The sequence below is a fragment of the Varanus komodoensis genome, unplaced genomic scaffold, assembly GCF_004798865.1.
Source record: "Varanus komodoensis strain SLA01 unplaced genomic scaffold, ASM479886v1 scaffold14_1, whole genome shotgun sequence".
Classification (NCBI taxonomy): Eukaryota; Metazoa; Chordata; class Lepidosauria; order Squamata; family Varanidae; genus Varanus; species Varanus komodoensis.
Window position 1 is genome coordinate 25,176,328 of NW_025335438.1, and position 17,766 is coordinate 25,194,093.

At 39.2% G+C, this 17,766-nt stretch overlaps 2 protein-coding genes across 12 annotated transcripts in view; one reads left to right on the forward strand and one right to left on the reverse strand.

The window, feature by feature from the left end:
* The window catches only part of OSBPL1A (oxysterol binding protein like 1A), a 77,862-nt gene that overhangs the window by 38,893 nt on the left and 21,203 nt on the right, over positions 1-17,766 (forward strand). For 8 of the 10 annotated variants that reach the window (XM_044424113.1, XM_044424114.1, XM_044424112.1 and 5 more), the window contains 2 exons: positions 4,556-4,718; positions 10,529-10,685. In XM_044424113.1, coding sequence (XP_044280048.1) covers positions 4,556-4,718; positions 10,529-10,685 — 320 coding nt within the window. The other 2 variants (XM_044424115.1, XM_044424122.1) reach the window with 2 other exon arrangements.
* Positions 1-17,766, reverse strand: part of CABYR (calcium binding tyrosine phosphorylation regulated) — a 74,494-nt gene that overhangs the window by 20,730 nt on the left and 35,998 nt on the right. The window lies entirely within an intron of this gene.

The following is a 17,766-nucleotide window of genomic DNA, read 5'->3' on the forward strand; positions in this document are numbered from 1 at the left end:
AAAATGTAGATTTATTGAGCTTCATGCACCATTAGGAACATGGGCTGTTGTCTTGAGGTGGTCAGTTGAAGTCTGACTTCTCTGCTGCTCATGGTGACTTCCTCTTACTTCCCAGAATTCCTCAGGCATATGCAGATTATCCCTGCCACCTCAGATTGGGAGATGTTCCATTCCCTCTTTCATAATACAAGAAACCAAGTTTATGCCATGAAGTTGATTGGGCAAATTTAATTTAGGACAAATAAAAGGAAGTACATCTTCACACAGCACAAAGTTAAACTATGAAATTCACTTCCACAGGAGTTAGTAATGGCTACCAATTTGGATGGTTTTAAAAGGAGATTTGATAGGAGAACGCTGTTAATAGCTACTCATGCTAATCGCTAGTAGCATCTAAATTACACCAGTACCGAAGGCACAGTGCTATGTATCCTAGTTGTTAGGAGACTCAGGTGGGAGGGAGGGTAATGTTGCACTCATGTCCTTCTTGTGGGTTTCCTGTGAGTGGCTGGTTGGACTCTGTGTGAACAGAAAGCTGAACTAGATGGACCCTTGCTCTTATCCAGCAAGGTTCCTTTTTTGTTCTTACGTTAGCATTGTGTGTTGACAGGATGTTTCTTCATGGCACTTGGCAAGATCCCTGAAAAATTAGGGTATATAAAGTACTGGCTTATGAGATCTTAAGCCAGATAGCACCGAAGATAAGGAGCATCAGATTGGCTGCTCATTTGTTCACTTTGTCAATGCTGTAATTTTAATTTCACGTGTAGCCCATTTAATGATTTTGATCAACAGTGTGCATATATGATTTGCCCGTGGCTTGTAATCTAAATCTGCCCATATGGATCTGATCACACTCACTCAAACTGTTTGTTCAACAACACTGTTAAACATTTTCCTACAAGCAAAACAAATTAACTGTTAGTGAACATGCAATTTACAGTTTAATGTTGCCAAGTTTACAAGTGTGGTAACAGACTATTCTAACCATTTTGATTGTTGGATGGCTAGTTGAGTACATACCCTGGCTGTCAGAAACATGCTCTGTACTGAGCTTCATATTATCTTTGCTAGAGAATCTTCCGAAAATATGCCACATGATCCATTTTTATGCAGCCTTAAAGTTTTGACCTCTGAAGAAGCCATTTTTGTTTTCCATACCTCACAGCTTCTGAAGGAAAACTAAAAATCTGTGGCTGGTGTTGCGGAAGAGCTATGAATATTCAGTGGGAAAAGCTGGTTTCCATATTTTGTCCCTTTCCATCATACATACCCTTTCCAAGGTTGTGTTCCTGCAGCTTATCTACCTAAAGTCTCTTTTATTTTCCTTCTTTATCATTCACCTACTACTTCTGGAGATTTTATATTCAGAAATTATGTGAGTATTGACTGGACAATATTTTTCTGGCTCTGGCACTCCCTCTCTAGGAAAGTGCTCTAAGTGCCATCATTATTTAGGCATTAGGGTAAGATCATCCCATTTTTTCTAAGCTTTTAATCATTAGTGGGTATTCTCTCTCTCTCACTCACTCTCTTGTTTTAGTCTGTGCCATGTTGTTGTTGTTGTTTTAATTTGAATTTGGTTGTGCTACTTTTGGTTTATATAATATAAACTTCCAAATTTATATTTGTGTGTGAAAAATAATCTGCCTGAGGCTATTTTATAAACATTTAAATATGGTGGATGACTTTTAAAAAACATTCTTGAAAAAAATTGATCTTGGAAGCTATATAACCTATGCAGAATATGGAATCATATGCAAGAATGTTTAATTTGCATGTTTCTGTGCTTAGAGGTAGGGTTTGTATTGGTTGTCTGGTGCTTGGGAGGTGGTGACAAATGGAATGTCTGTAACTCATTGTGCTTCCAGTGACATAATGTTCTTAGCTGTTCAGATATATGTAGAATTCATCTTATGCAAAATAGAAATCAGAGGCTTACTAAACTCTCCAAGTTGCCTTCTTGATGCAGCTTCACACCCTTGTGTCACACACACACACACACACACACACACACACACACACACACACAGAGATTGAAAGAGAGAGAAAGAGACAGAGAGAGAGAGATCCATAGGTTAATGCTGGCATTTTAACAATTTGGTAAACAAGGCCTTTTTATTATTTACAGAAAGATACAAATATATACTGTATCACAAGAAGCAGTAAAAGGCATGTTTTGGAAGGTGTACAACTTTTGATGGTCATAAAACGACTATTGTGGCATAAATTTAATAGTAATGGTAATTTGGGTTGCAACTAAAAATAATACAATATGCTAAAGAGAAAAATAAATGTAAGAGTTAATTAAGTTAATGACCATGACTAATCTGTTACTCAAAATGATTAGGGTGGAGTGCACTATTACATTAGATAATACACCCCTCTAGTTTCGGCCTTGCATTTAAAGTTATAACTTCTTGCTTAGTTTCTCATACTGGGTTCTACCAGTACAGCACATGCACTTATGGTCTACTACCTCTGACATAATATAGTATAGATAATATATAGTATGGATGCAAAAATACATACTTAAAACTGTATCACAATTACGTCTTCTACAAAACAAAAATAAAATATGGGACAGTAAATAAATAAGACTTAACTTTTACCTTTATTATGGGTAAAGTCCTGCCAACATTCTCCAAGTTGTTCTTGAGTTTTAACAGTAGGGAGGGAGTAATTGAGTACTATCAGATTCTTAAAGACCTGGTAGCTCACTCCTCCCAAAGAAGGCACTACCACAAAGGAGTCCATGCATCTAGGACAGGGAGGCAGAACATTTTTAGCCCAAGGGCTGAATTCTGTTTCAGAAGTTTAGTTGCATTTCACTGGTAGAGGGGGGGTGGGTGGGCTGAAAACAAAGGGAATGGGGCCAAACTAACAAGACTACTTCCTATTTTTGCTTAATTACTTACTAATAGTAACTAAGCCTTAGGTGAGGCATTTCAACTTTTAGAATGCAGGGATGAGGGTCAGAGACCTGCATAAAAGCCAGGAAATTGCCAAGCAGTTGGTGTGGGGCAAGGGGAGAAGATGGGCTGGGGAAGCAGGTAGCTCCATCAGAGGAAATCTGAAGGGCCAGCTTGGGATTTCCAGAAGGCCAGATCTGACCCATGAGCATGAAGTTCTATACATATGTACTAGCCTATTCCTGTTTGAATATGCATGTAAATACATTTTAAGGTGAACCAACCATATAGGGCACAGTACTTTGGATGATTCATATACCAGAAGTTACTTTTGAAATCACGTATTTAGAGCTTTAAGGGCAACACCAACATTTTGACTAGAAACTGGAAACTAACTGCCAACCAGTGGAGATCCTTATGATAATGGCATCTTATTGGCCAGGTTTTAGGTTTCAATACTAGTGTATTAAGCCCTAGACAACTTGGCATCAGAATACTGAAAGAGTGCCTTCTTCCTTACCAACTTGCTTGGTCACTGAGGTCATCGGATGACTTGTCCCTAGTGAGTCCATATGAACTAATGGCCCAATTAGAGTCCAGCAGGAGAAGCGCCTTCGTTTCTCTGGAATTCCCTGCCTCTGGAGGTCCGGCAGGTTCCAACATTGTATTATTCCTGGCACTTTCTGAAAACCCTTGCTGAACTAACCAGACAGCTTTATTGATTTTGCTCTTAACATGCTGTTTTATTCTTTTGCCATTTTCATCTTTTATTGTCCACCACTCTGAAATCTGCATGCTGGAATATGGAATGGTGTGTAAATCTAGTAAATAAGTACAGTGTTTCCACTTATCAATAGGCAGGCAGTTTTGCTTTCCAGTGGTAACCCCAGGTAATTACATTAGTTAGACTGGGTAGGGGCCATATTGTACATGACAGCAGTTATGCTCCTTCCATCAAAGGAGGGGCATTTCTGGTAAAAGCTGGCAAAAAGCCCTCCTGTACATATAGTGACACCCTGGAAATTCAGCCCAAACTGTAAAAGTGATTTTTTTTGTTGGAGTCTGACCCAGACTAAAACCAGGAAACCATTTAGTCCATGGTCAGGATTTTCCTTGCAGCCTCATTCACTTATAGTAGTAAAAATTGCTTTCAAATGACCATGCAAAGTAGCTTTTGTAAACTGGGGAGATGTGAGTGGGGTTTTCCTTTCAAGCTAATAATGTGCCAGATGTTCCTTCACTGTATTACTGGGAGCTATGAAACTGCATGCCCAAATAAACATGTTAGTCTTCAAGGTGCTGCAGGGCAGTTTGTCAGATAGTTTTGCCTCGACTTCACAATTCTGCAACCTAGACAAGGATGATGTTAACAGTGACCTGGTAAACTTACATTATATTCTCTAACATCTAAAACGTAATTGTCTATTTTGGATTAGACAAGTCCTTTTCTTAAGTTTTTCTATTTTGTAATGCTTTAAAATGAACTAAAACTACCGCTGCAGAAATAACTTTGCATTTTAATCTTAGTTCAAAGAGTCTGTTGACATGGTTCTGCTGCAAACCGGAGCCTATCCTTGAAATAGCCTTTAGTCTCACGTTCTTGGAAGAGATGAGATTTTATTCATACGTGTTTCTACTTATAGGTGAGGAATCTGAAACTGGAGCATGAGCAAGAGAAAAACAAGATCTTATCTGAAGCACTAGAAACACTAGCCACTGAACACCATGAATTAGAGCAGTCACTAGTCAAAGGGTCACCACCTTTGAGCATTCTTAGTGAGGAACAATTCTATGATGCTGTTTCAGGTAAGTGTGTGACACAGAAAATGAAATCCATGTCAAAATGGGAATTTCTTCAATCCAGGGTCATGTTGTAATAAAATTTAATATATATGCACCCTGACATTTTGGATAAATAGGGGGAAAGGACCACTGAACCCTAAGGAGCTTGTAATATGAATTTGATTGTGACGGGAGAATATGCCAGAGGTGAAGGAAACAAGAGGTGAGTATGAACAACCACAAGTGGAGCTGAGCCATGAGTCCTCTACTCCATAAGGAATTGGTCTCTGAACCTTAAATCCTGAAAGGACTATGCTTCTTCCTGGAATTGTTATCATCTGGCATCTTTCCTGTTTATTAATTGTGGATAACAACAAGTTAATTTAAAAAAGACTCTTAGATTCAAAAACTAAAATGTGGTTGGTAAAGGCTTAGGAGAGGGAAGTATTAAATATCCACATTAATTTTATTAAAAGCATAGTAACTAGGCTGTATTACTGAAATGTAATTGCACTGGTATAATTTATGTAAAGTAATTTATTACATTAATGATGTAATATAATTCTAAAGAGAATTGCACTGTCATAAGCTAAATATTCAAATACTTGTGCTGCTACTGCATCCATGCAACTGGCTAAGCTTTCAATGCTTCCTTAGAGAAACCAAGTCCAGACTACAATTTATTCTGTGTGTCTGTACCAGCAAGCAGGAAGCACACCTCTTGATTGGATTCCATTTTTTAGATAACTATAGAAGGAAAGACTTCTTTTCTGAACATGAGAATGTTGTCAGGGTCAAAATCTGCATGCACAGTGATCAGTTAAGGAGAAAGAACAGAGACTGAATGGAGCTTCCCCTTGAAAGCTTACCTAAGTAACTAAAGAACTGGAGTGTTGCTTCCATTCATCTTAAAGTCTCACAACTCATAGCTAAAAGCAGAGCTCAGTAATGGTGTAGGGTGATGGTTTTGGCTAGTCCTGCCTGAAGAACCTTCTGGGTACCTTTAATGTATTACTACTTCTCACAGGAAAATGAAAAAATGTAACTTCCTGCATTATCTCCTTCTTGATCTTTCTCTTCAATGCTCATGTGTTATTATACAACTTAGTACAACTTCTTATACAACTTGTGCATCTGTAGCTTAAGTCACAGGTTGGCAAACGTTGGACTTGCCAGATTGACTTTGTTTTTTACTAGAATCCCAAGACTGACCAAGCAGATGCAAAAGATGAACACATAGAATTAAATAATGGAATGTCTCCAAGCAAATTATGAGTTTCAGTAATAGAACTGAGCAGTTCTTACAGTCATTTCACTCAGAAGTCTTTTCCCATTCATTTCAGTAGCCAAATTTAGGTGGAATTTTTTTTTTCTGTTGTTCTCATTAAATAAGTGGTGTCAGAAACTCTTGATGACCTGCTTTAAATCACCAGAGAGCTACCCATAGAATCATAAGAAGAGCCCTGCTGGGTTAGACCAAGGGTCCATCTAGTCCAGCATTGTGTTGGCTCAGTGGCCAACCAGCTGCCCACAGGAATACCATAACCCGGACTTGAGTGCAACTGCACCCTCCCACCTTAGTTTCCCAAGCAATTGATGTATGCAACATACTGCCTCTGGTACTAGAGTTAGCATATAGCTGTCAGGAATAGATCTGTTGAAAGCTTCACCTCCATGGATTTGCCCAGTTGCCTTTTGAGGCCATCCACATGGCCCTCATTACATCTTATGAACTACATAATTTAACTGTGTGTTGTGTGAAGAAATATTTCCTTTAATCGAATGGAATCTCAAACCAGTCAGCTTCATGGGATGACCCCAGGTTCTAGCATTATGTGAAAGGAAGAAAATAGTTTCTCTATCCAATTTCTCCCACACATGCATAATTTTAACACCTTTATCATGTCTCCAGTTACTTGCCTGTTTGCTAAGTTAAACAATTCCAGGAGTTATAACTGTTCCTCACAGGGGACTCATTCCAGTCTGCTGATCATTTTAATTGCTCCTTTTTAATTGCCCCTTTCTCATTTTTAGGTGTAATGACCAAAACTGTGCATAGCATTCAAAGTATTTGCACCTTAGAGTTGTATAAGAGCAGTACAATATTGGCAGTTAATTTTTACTTCCTTTCCTAGTTATGCATAACACGAAGTTTGCCCTTTTTTACAGCAGCTGTACACTGGGTTGACATTTTCCCTGAGCTGTTCACCACAACCCCAAGATCTCTTTCTTGGTCTAGTTCACATCCCATAAGCTTATACCTGAAGCTGGGAGTTTTGCCCCAATTTGTATCATTTTCTTCTGGTTCACATTGATCAGCACTTGCCATTTTGTTATCCATTCTCCCAGTCTGAAGAATACCATTCAGAGTTCTTCACAATTCCTTTTTGTTTTAACCACCCTAAATGATTTGGTGTCCTCAGCAAACACTGCCCACTTTTTATTCCAGATTATCTACGACTAAGTGGGAAAGCATTGGTCCAAGGCAGGGCCCTGAGACACCTGTGTTTATACCCTTCCATAGGGAGTATCTCCCAATCACCCAGCTACCAAAGATCTAGTAGCTCAGTAGCTGAGCACATGCTTTGTGTACAGAAAGTCCCAGTTCAATCCCTGGCACTGCACCCTTCCTGAAACCCTGAAGAGCCATTGTGAGTCAACACCAACAGTGCTGAGGTAGATAGACCAAAAGTCTGACTCTGTGAGGCAGCTTCTTATCTTCCTATATAAATCTCAGTTTGCTTCCTACCCTTCCCTGCCTTAAGTGTCTTATGACATACGCATGCATTATTGAATAATGTCAGTCACCAGATAGGTCCATCCCAGAAGAAAGTCACATAACGTTCTGCTGGGAGAAAAGGAAAAAAAAAAACAGGATCCTGTGGGATACAGGTTGTGTTACAATGCATAGAAACGTCGTTTAGATCACTAGGGGCAGCATCCACTACTGCCAGCCTGCTCTCTCTTGTTGCACTGGCCCACTGCTAGTGCAACCTAGAGTTAGTGCTTCATAAAGGAACCCCAGAAACAAGCAGAACATGTCTGCCTCTGGATGAAGTCAGGTCAGCGGAGTTCGCTTCTGTGAGCTTCTCTAACCTGACACAATGGCATGTGGGCACTGTGGGATTCTAATCTAAGACAAAACATGTGTCCTTGTATCCTTAAATCACATCTAAAGTTATCTGGGGACATACGTGCCTGGCACTCTTAATATCTCCTTCGAGAACTGAAGGAATAGTCTCCCAAGTCCTTCATGCTGCTGTTTGTAGAAAAGTAAATTTTCTTACATTTGTTTAAAAAGCTTAAGAGTCATGTCCAAGCACAAACTGAAATACTGTGTCCAGTAGTCTGTTACTGTAATTCAGGCATATACACATTTCTTAAGCAATAGAAAACAACTGCTTATCATCCTCTTTTATTAAAAAGACCTAGAATTACCACTCCAAAACAATAGTGTTGGGCTGATAAAGCCAAACTTAAAAAAATAAGCTGGAGTTTGTGGAGAAGAGCTAATTTAGGCCACCTGTCATCACTTGAAACTCTGCATATATGAGCCTACAGTTCTAATTAATTAATTAATTAATTAATGGGATTGACTTTATTGTTGGCAGGTCATTCGGAACCATTCAAATCCCTTGTTTTCAGGACTTGTCTAAATTACACAAGCTACCTTGTTCTGTCTTCAGTGTGGATAGGAGTTTCCTTTTACAATCTTAACCACAATACCTTACACTTTTTTTTAAAGCAAAGCTACTGTCAGCTTGCTGTATCTGACAGAAGGGCAGGTATACTGCAACCCTAAAATCTCTTCTGTTGCCTATAATTATTTCCTGTGCTCCATAAATAACTTCAAAATCTTGATTTACACCCAGTAGAGCAGCTTGTCCAGGTGCCTAAAAATGTCCACTTGCTTAGTTTGATTTTAGCACTGTTTCATAGCAGAAGCTGGCTGTATCTGAATTACACTTCACTCAACCCTTTATTGGAGACATGGAGGTTGAATTCTGCCAAAATAATGTTGGAAGTTGGATCATAGAGTTTGACTTGCAGGAAAGGAAACTTGAGAGTATCCATAGCATATAATAGAAATTACTATCAAACATCCAACTAGCTAGTATCTGCAGTAGATAAGGACTGAAATGCAGTAAGCAAGCTTTTTTGTACCTTAGTTTTGAATGCTAGAATAACATTAGCGGTCAAAGGAAAATTTATAAGCTAAATTCATGCATGCAGACTGTGTCGCAATGTGTGTTCTGTGTCATGGGGTCGTCTTAGACTTTTAATATTTAATGCCCAAAAAATCAACATGCATTGCTTTTGCAATTTTGCACAGTTATCTATGCCTTGATTGGCTTTCTTTGCTCTGATCAGCTTTGTTTATAGTTCAGGCTGTAACATTCTGAGTGTCTTGTCCTGGCTGCTTTTCTAGTTCTGTCACTGTGGAAGGAAAGAGAGTGAGTAAACTCTGTTTTCCTTAACTGGAAGACAAAACCTGCTCTGTGAGGTTTGATCTTGCTACTGAGGTGGAAGGTGGGAATACAATCTGCAGGGAATATTATTGTTGGCAATTTGGCTTGAATTACCTGGGTAGCTCCTTAGTTCTTCCTATGGCTAGTAAAACATTACGTGCATACAAAATAGCAAACAGGCAAATTTGAATATCTGTCTGTAGAGAGACATACAACAGGCAGGCTTTTTGCTGCCTCTGTTTTAAGTATAGTGTGTGAATAGTTTATAATTACTCAGTTGCTGAGCTGTTCATTTTGCCCAAGGAAAGGCATGGAACTAACTCTGTAGTATTTCTAAGAAATTTGGCTAACAATGAAATGCTGGGCTTTGACCAGTTAGTTTGTGACCTAGATTCGTTGTATAGATATTTTGGTTCCCCCTCCCTTAGCTGTCAACTGCTGTGCCACTTGCCCTGCTGAAGACCTCCCTCATGAATGCCCTTTCCTCTTTGGTTTGAGAAAAAAATAATCTGTAGACAAGATAACTTGTTACTGATGGGTATATTTGCTCTAATGTTGTGCTTCTGTCCTTCATTGCTGAACAAATTGGCTTTAAAAAGCAAATAGCCCATGTTTTGAAAATGTTTGAAATAGCTAACTTTGAATATTTAGTCTGGCTAACACATGACTGACTTGTTGTGTGGAATACCTCATACAGAATCGAAGACTGTTTATTTGTATAAAAACTTTTTAAAAATAGACTATGTGAAATGGGCCACCTAATCTTACATCCTGATCCCAAACACATTTTACTATGAACCATGCCTATAATGAACCTCTGTTCAGCAAATTCCCTGTAACTGTAGCTAAGGGCAGTGGAATCTAATGATTCTGAGTTATAGCCATTGAAATAATATCCATGATCCTATGATATCCATTGAAATGATGCATATGGTTCTGGTTGAGACCCATTGAAATGAGTAGGACTTGTGTTAGACTAACACTGGTTACAAACTGAAGAGAGGATCTGGGAAGAAGAAAATGCAGTGTTTTTTTCTATGTTTCCCTAAGTATAGCTGGGTGTGGAGTTACATCTGTACCAACCCTATGTTTAGGAGGGGGTGAAATGTTTCGCTGAGAACTCTCTACCTGTCGGTCCTTGCTCACATTCGCCATTAGTCTAGAAGCTCTGGTGCTGAACAGTTTGCTTACTCGTGTTCTGCCAGAGACTCAACCTCCACTAGTGCTAAGTTTTCACTGGACAAATGTTGTCATCAATACCACCTGGATAGGCTACTTCGGTTTCATTGCCCTGTGCAAGAGTGGTGTCTCTTAGCCTACGAAAGACTAGCTTTGAAGTTTGCTTCATGTTCACCTGTCTTGCAGATTCAGAATCCGAAAAATCGTTGAGTGGATTTGAAACTGTGACCAGTTACTCATTAGAAGACAGTGTGGATTCTAGTGACACTATAATATCTAACATGTCCGAAGAAACAGCCTGTAAAAGTGGAGAAACTCTATCAAATGGCATCAAAAAGCACAGGTAGGACTTTACCTTGTATCAAAAGGCTGTTTCCTTTTTTGCTGCACTATACAAAGCTGTACGTTATCCATAAAAATTAACCTGGGATGCTTCTGCCTTTTCTCTTGAACAATGGTGGAGCAGCAGTCCTTTAACATGAACGGCATCTTCATTTTGTGAACATTGGGGTGGAAATATTAAATGAGCTACAACATTGTGATTACATCACGATGCAAACTATATGCATAAATTCTTAAAAGTGCATGTTTCTAACTCATTTAAATGTGTTTCATTGAAGTCAATACTGGACTCTTGTTTCTTCATGTTTTTTTAATGTGTGTCTCTTTTTAAAGTTTCCATTTACTTGATCTTCATATTACCATTCATTCTGGGCTAGTGTTAGCAAGATATGTCAATATAGACTTCAAACTAAAGCATGAAAAGCAAAAAGCCACACTGCATAGGCATGTCACATATGTCTGTTTCATCTGTTTATAAGAATTTACATGTAATGGAGGATAAGAGATCCTCAGTTACATGTAACAAATACCTCATTTCTCAGGTTTCAGTGCAAGGAGAATTTAATATTTATGCATTGCATTTACTCATAAATATTTAACATTTATTCTCACTTCCACTTCAAATATGGTTTAAAAGTAATATATAACTGGCATTTGTTGCTCTACATACAGATAGTGACATTTTTCTTAACAGCTGAAAATAGAAATTTATTCAATCATTTTTTCATTTAAATACATTGCTTCATCTTTGGTATTATCATCAGAATGTTTGGTGCTTTGCCCAATTTAATGCATTTTATTCAAAGTGAAATGTGATCTTACTGTGTATATGGAATGAAACTGCCAATGCTTCAGTAATAATTTTGGCATAGCTGGAAAAATAGTTCTAGCTTTTTAGATACAGTCTGGTCCACTTGAAAAAGCATTCAGGATCTTCATGCCCTAGTCCTTTTATTTGCTAATTATTATCCACATATTTTTTTTCTTAGACTCCCCCACACCCCTGCTCACATTAGAGAGGATTACCCTGGAAGGCTCTGTAGAATGCCAAGAAAAGAATAGTTAGGATCCTCTGTCAAATGGTGTGATTTTTTAAAGCTAGTAATATAAGCGCAAGATAGCTTTAAGTTTACGAAACAAACAGTATATTTGGCAGGTTTCCGCAAAGCCTGTTGTAAAACTGCTGCCAAAATTGTAAACAACTGGTGGTGAGAGCCTCCAAGCTCTGAGTTGTTCCTCCGTCCCCTGGCATTTCTTCACTTTCTACTACGGATGTCTCTCACTAGGCCCTTTGATCACCTGATTTTCATCTCTATTACCTTGCCCCCCCCCATGGTAGCAATCCTTTACTCCCCCCCCATAAATACAGAATGGATTAGTTTTCTGTTTGTAAAGGGCTTTTGGATGACATTCTAAAAACACTACTGGAGAAGGGTGTTCCTTGTCAAATGAAACTTGAATGTGAGCTAATGTTTAATATTCTGGCTGGCATCTTTTTTGCAAAGTATATTTCAATAGCTGACCTGTCAGCTGGCACCACTTAGGGAATTGGTGTCTGTAAATATATTGATGCAAACTGGCAAACCTCTGTGGAAAAAACAAATCTAAAATTTACCCAAGTGCAAACTTACTCAGGGGAGAAGGCTGTTCAGTGTTTAGTTATCTTGGGATTCTTATACGGTTTGCATATCTTGTCTTACAATTACGCTACAGTTGTAACACAGTAAATGTCTGTGGACAGTGTTTTACCATTGTTTGGAGTGAGTTGGTATTTATAATTCTATGTGAGGAGGAGAAATGTTATATGTAGTTTTTTGACTTTAAGAGTTATGCAGATTAAATTAACCATACTTTTCTGATGAAAGTCATAAATAAATAAATATTTAACATGACACTTTAACTGCAGTTTTGTTTACATTGCCTACACAAGAGACATCAGGCCAACATTTGGGATTGGGAATGTTTTGCACACAGTATGGTAAGAATGTGGTCAAGGGAATGTCTTGGGATAGAGCTGTAACCTCATCTTCCATGTTCACTTCTGAGTTCTCATGCCATTTTCAAGTCTGCAATAGAAGATAGAGGAGCAAACAAAACACATTTGCACAGATTGCTCTTTCTTATTCAGTGCCTAGGTTCTGTTGCTGGACACTGTGCCACTGTATTTTAAATCCATATGAGAAACTGGCTGAAAGTGTACAGTGAAACCTTGATGAAACATCAGAATTATTTTGAAGTATAATAGACTGAACAAGACAACATAGGCCACATTAAGAACGCTGAAATCATTTCAGTTCTGGAGTAACCCCAAGATTTGCAGAATTCCAACTTACTGTCGGCAGGTGAACAGAGGCTAGGGACCTGAACATGCAAGGGCTTGCTTAGTTGCCAAGGAATGGCAACTGACTGTTGCAGATGAAGGAAAAATGTACATCTGTGGGTGGGGGTGGGGGTATTGAAAGGAGTTTCCTGAAAAAGGACATGGCTGCCTTCTTAAAATAACCTTGTAAAGTTGCTGCGTAGTCTTTCCGGGTGGCAGATGGAGGCTAAGACTAAGAGAATAGGTTGTCTTGAGTGTCACACAGAGACAATTCTGTTAATTGAGAACTCATAATTCAATCTCTAAGTTGCTATGCTAGAAAGGTCTCCAAATCTAATTTAACAATCTTCTGTCAACTTTTTACAAACAATCTAGCTTACTGAATAGGCTTACTACAATAATTCCTCTGAAGGATGTTATGCTTTGCACAGGCACATGTATCCCTTTCTGAATTGTGCTGGTGAAAACAATACCAGTTCTTCAAAGCACTCATTCACTTACAGACAGTCACCAACCTGCCATCCATAAATAACTCATAAAAGCATGTGCTTCTTGAAGCTGAAACAGTTTTACTGACAGACTTGCTGAAATGTGTAGATCCATAGTTGTCCTGGTGAGTTCCATAAATTGTATTTTGTAAGCAGCATAAGCACAAACGTAGTACAATAATATGTAGCAAAATTCAGCAAAGCATATAAGGGTGGCTGCCAGTAACCCTCTGAACTCACAGAATTAGAATTAGGCATCCCACTGAGGACAGAATGCAGAGGCAAAGACTGCCTTCATGCTTCTCCTGCTCCTGAAAAGGTTTAGAAGGCTTTTGCTCACGAGGAGGAGGTCCTGAGGCACCACTAAGTTGCCATGTATCAGCAGAGCCTCACTCCTGGAATGTCCCATCCACCTTGGAGCCACACCTGGGACTTTAAAACTGCAGCCAGCAAAGAAAGAACAGCAGCAAAGGTGGAGTGAGCAGTCTGTGGTTAGAGTCCCAGCTCCAAGCTCAGGATGCATTTCTGAGGTCGGAGCTGGGGATCCGACCTATCTTGTGACTGACTGGGCAGCATCTAATGGCCATAGAATTTCACCCTATTGAATGTTTCTTGCATCAGCATGTTGCCATTTGTTTTAATGGAAAGCAGCTGCAAACAGTAAAACATTTTCCTGCATTACTGATTTGGGAAAAACTTTGTCATTTAAAACTGACCCCAAGTTGCCAGAAAATAAGAAATGGGTTTTGTTTATCTGCAATTGCAAACTTGACTTTCAGAGTCTTGCAACATGTTTCTGATATAGAGAATGTTTGTCTCACTTGTGAATTCTCTTTCAGATATCCTGGATTGGGCACTTGTCCTTATAAAGTGGCCTTCCTGTCTTCCATCAAGTAGAGTCAAAATGTAAACTGGATGCAGGCCTGCCCTGTGAAGTGACCACTACTTCTTTCCTAGATATGCTAGCTTAGCTAACCATAATATAAAAGTAGAAACTTTCAACATAGGGGAGGAGTGTCCCTTAAACACAGTACAGAGTAAAGTGATATTTTCAATATGTCTCTACTTCAGCTTTGCAACCTATTTTATCCTTTGTTACTTTCATCCAGGGACTGTTGAACCACTGATGTTTTGAAGGTTCTGAGGATCTCCAGCAAGAATTCTCAGTACCTTCAACAAAGTTATTTTGGGAGCATAGTGGGGCGTCAAACTGTAGCATTGATGGAACAAGAATATCACCTTGTTAGATGTGGTTAATGCAGTATATAACTTGATTGGAATAATAATCTCTAGGAATAAGGCTGCTAAAGCATGTTATTCTGTTTCTGTACAAGGATGCAGTTTTGAAGTATGCTTTGGAGGTCACTTCTGTCTTCACTTTTGGGAACCAATCTTTTCTGTTGTCCTCAAAATATATATTAACTAATCGTCTTAATCAAAAATTATAGAAAGCTAGCTTCTCTTACACTTTTCACTGCATTTGCTTTCTCCTTTTCTGGGCTTTGGCTTCTCTTGTACTATAAAATGGGGAACATGGGCTATCACATAATGAAACATTAACATTTGAACATGCATAAGTCACAGTAGTGCACAAAAGCAAGAAGTTAACTGAACTCGGTGTGCAGAATGAGCCAAGCCACCACTGATACAGGATATAGGAAAGAATTATCAGCATAAGACATGGTTAGCCTCTATTCTGGTTGGATGACATGTGAACAAGCAGCACCTTCATTAGAAAGGGAGAAAAAGAAATACAAGAAGCCAGTTGGTGCAACTTAGGACTGAATTACTGGATTGCTTAGCAAAGTTGGTCTTGAAGGCTTTGCTTTTTAAAGATATGGAGAGCTCATACTGGGGAAAGCTTCTTGCTGTTGCTAGGTTGTAAAGTTGTCAGGAGAACATATGAACAGGATGGAGTAAACAGATCATACTTTTCTTACAGATTTACATACTCTGGCCTCATGGGCTGCATTCACACCACACAACAAGCCATTGTGCTTTTTACCAGTCTTGTCTGTTGTGTCTGAATCCAGTCAACATATTATACCTTTAGAAACCATGGTAAGAAACAAAAGTTCATTCTATGGTATCGCGGTACCACCATGGCTTGCCATATTGTCTGAACTCAGGATCAGTTTCCACAGTCCTGATATGCAAGTACCACAAAGTTCTCTGGAAGGAGTGGCAACTGCAGGAGCTGCTCCAGCCAGCCAGCTTCTATGTGAGGACTAATGAGGAAGAAGTGGGAGTGATGTACCTTCAGATTGAATTTTGGGCATAGTGGTTGATGGGATACATGCCAGCAATGGGAGTACTGAGCAAGGTGGATGGAAACCATAATAAAATAGAAACCAGTTTATTGTCTTTCAGGTATAGCATAGCCAAACACACGCACACACACCCTTCAAACCATGTTAACCATGCAGGGTTGCTTGTCATGTTGTGTGAACACAGCCATAATCTGGCTCACAAGGTATGATCCAAGTTGCCACAAGAAACCTGTTCCAAGGAGGAACAGTAATAGGGTATAGATTCTGGGGTGCTACTGCACCAGAATCCCTGTTCTAAGCTAGGATTTTTTGGGGGGATCATTAGAAACAGTTAGACTAGTGGGTAGTGAACCCAGAAAAACACTCCCTGAGTCACCTTTGCTTGGACAAGAAGGCCTGACTTCCTACCTACCTCCAAGGGATGGAACACTGCTATGAAGCTCAGACCATTTTTGAGAATCAGGCACATAAGACTTTGGCAGGATTTTGTTTGGGGTAGGCCTAGATCTAGTTTGATCTGTCTCCATATAGCTTGAGGGTAGAGCACTGTACTACCATGATAGTTACATTGTCAGGGTACCGAAGAATATTTTTCTCCAGTGGTGGGTCTAATCATCAAAGGTGAACCAATTCAGTTTTATACAGACCATTCATTTAGAAGTTTGTGAAAATCAGTAACACAGAACACATACATGTAAAAATACAGGGCTGTGTTTTTAAAACAATGTTATCACTAAAGAAAATACTGGATTTTGGCTGGGATTCCCCAGGTCCACTGGCTACAAATGTGACAGGAAATTATGTTTGGAATAGTAGCTTCTCTCATTATGTGACCATATGTCTTCATATGTGCTGGCTTACATGTTAAATGTGTGTTGTTTTTCTTGGGCATTAAATGACCACATTGGCCTGACATATAAATAATGAATGTGTTTCCTGCTATTAGCATCAAATAAATGCAACTTTCTTTGGTATCATTTTCTAAGGGTTTCTTACAAATTACAGAATATTATTGCCTACCTTAATGTCATAATCTGTGAAATAGGCTAGTAGTGATTTGACCAAATCCATTTGTGGGCTTACTGAATGGATGAGGATTTGAACATGGACTTGGTGTCCAGATCTAAGATTAAAAATAAACTCTTTATATTAACTCAGTGGCAGATGTTTTTAAAGTCTTCATGCTGAGAATGGATATTATGCCTGAATCACTGCAATGTAGATTGTATTTAAAGAGAACTTTTCAGAGATGGGGATTGTGGCATTGTAGAATGGTAACTGGCTGTGTTATGCATGTTCGCTTTTTCTGTTCCATTATGGGCTCTAGCCAAACTGGTTCTGCAGGGTACTGTGCTTTAAGCAATAATTGGAGATGGTTGCAGTGCTTTGCAGAGGCATGGCTCCCACTGCTGCAATACCCGTCTGCATCCTCACGTGTCTGTTGCAAAAATTCATGAAAAGTCTTTTTTTTTTTTCCTTTCAGAACAATTTTGGGAGCTTTCGAAGTAAAATATACTGAATTAATGCTCACAGCCACTAAGAAGTGGGAGGGGAAGAAAGCTGTTGTCACTGAAGTCTTACCTTTAGCAACATTTAGTTTTCCTTTGATGTAAAGCTGACTAGATCAGGGGCAGCATCTGTTCCAAACTAGCTGGTTTTATAATGCCATTGTATTGTATGAAACTAAAATGGGGGGTCTCCCTCTCCATGGGCCAATATGAGATGATGGGTGATGGCAGGATGGTAGAACTCTGTGCCCCTCTCTGCACAGAGAAAGGCAGCACAGTTGATTGAAGCTAACAGAAAGGATTTCTTTTTCTGTGGAGAGGCTTAGAGACTGGACAGGGGCTAGGCTTGGAACAGGAAACTCTGTGGGCCAGGTAGGGAACCTCCCCAAGCTGCATTTGGCTTGTGAGCTTGAGGTTCCCCATCTCTGGTCTTGGGGAGACAGTTGACTTAATCAAATGTCTTCCACTCCAGAGGTAAGTTCCTCAATATGCTCAT